General features: G+C 49.3%; 1 protein-coding gene across 1 annotated transcript in view; it reads right to left on the reverse strand.

Moving 5' to 3' along the window:
- Window positions 1-1010, reverse strand: part of LOC114633626 (keratin, type II cuticular Hb1-like) — a 6109-nt gene extending 5099 nt beyond the window's left edge. Inside the window, exon 1 of the mRNA XM_028782194.1 lies at window positions 898-1010. Within this exon, the coding sequence (XP_028638027.1) occupies window positions 898-900 (3 nt within the window). The 5' untranslated portion in view covers window positions 901-1010. The remainder of the gene's footprint in view (window positions 1-897) is intronic.
- Window positions 1011-1213: the final 203 nt, after the last annotated feature.

Below are 1213 nucleotides of genomic sequence, written 5' to 3' on the forward strand. Positions count from 1 at the left end.
TCTCTCTCTCTCTCTCTCTCTCTCTCTCTCTCTCTCTCTCTCTCCCCACTCTGTGTGTGTGTCTCTCTCTGTGTATGTGTGTCTGTTCTGTGTGTGTGGTTCATGTATGTGTCTCTCTCTGTGTATGTGTGTCTGTTCTCTGTGTGTGTGTGTGCATGTGTGTGTGTCTGTGTGTCTGTGTATGTGTGTATCTGTGTAAGTCTGTGTGGAGGCCAGATGTCAGTTTGGAATTTTGTTCCCTAGACAGCTGTCCACATAAGCTCTGTGTATATTTCACCTTTTTTTTTTTTGAGACAAGGTCTCACTAGAGCCTAGGTTTTGTCAATTAGGCTAGGCTGTCTAGCCAGAGAGCCCCAGGAATCCTCCTATCTCTGCTTCCTCAGCTCTAGGATTAGAAGCGCACACCAGATTTTGGCTTGGGTTCTAGGGATTAGACTTGAGCCCTCCAGCTTCTGGAACAAGCACTTGCTTTATAGACTGAGATATCTCCCTCAGCTGCCCAGACCACATTGGACTGAGATATCTCCCCGAGCTGTGCAGACTACGTTGGATTGAGATATCTCCCCAAGCTGTGCAGACCATGTTGTAAGCCCAAGCCACTGGCTCTACACTCTGCAGAACAAAGGAAAGCACCCATGCTTCCATCCTAACCAGGAACTTCGCTGTGCCCGGTTCACACCAGCATAGTGCAAAGTTCACAGGCAGAATACAAGGGAACAGACAGGGTCAAATTGTAAAATAGCATCTCCCACAAATGTCTCTGGTACCCCTTCCTGTCAAATGTGCCCATGAGAAGTGGAATACATCAAACAGCTTGTAGCTGGCACCACTTGGAACACCTGGTAGACTCCAGGACCCCTCAACCCACGTGACTAATGGGCCATGGGCAAGTCTCACCATGGTAAAGGACCTCCTGATACCTCCAAACCTCTCAAGCACCACAGCCTAGCTCCAGCCTAAGGCGCTCACAAAACCCTCATCTCTGAGGACACCCCTTCCTCCTGCCTGCTCTGTGACCTCACTTGGTTACAGTTGCAAGGTTCCAACTGGAATTTTCATAGACAGGGGACGGAAGGAGTTAGTGTTGTGAGCCCAGGCGAGAAGGAGGCTGGGGCAGGGAAGGCTTCCTCCCTAGTGCCCAGTTGACCGTGTTGTGTGACTATCTCTGTGCATTTCTGGTTTTGTTTTGTTTTGTTTTCTTACAAAGCTGGCA

The sequence above is a fragment of the Grammomys surdaster genome, unplaced genomic scaffold (assembly GCF_004785775.1).
Source record: "Grammomys surdaster isolate TR1022 unplaced genomic scaffold, NIH_TR_1.0 724, whole genome shotgun sequence".
Classification (NCBI taxonomy): Eukaryota; Metazoa; Chordata; class Mammalia; order Rodentia; family Muridae; genus Grammomys; species Grammomys surdaster.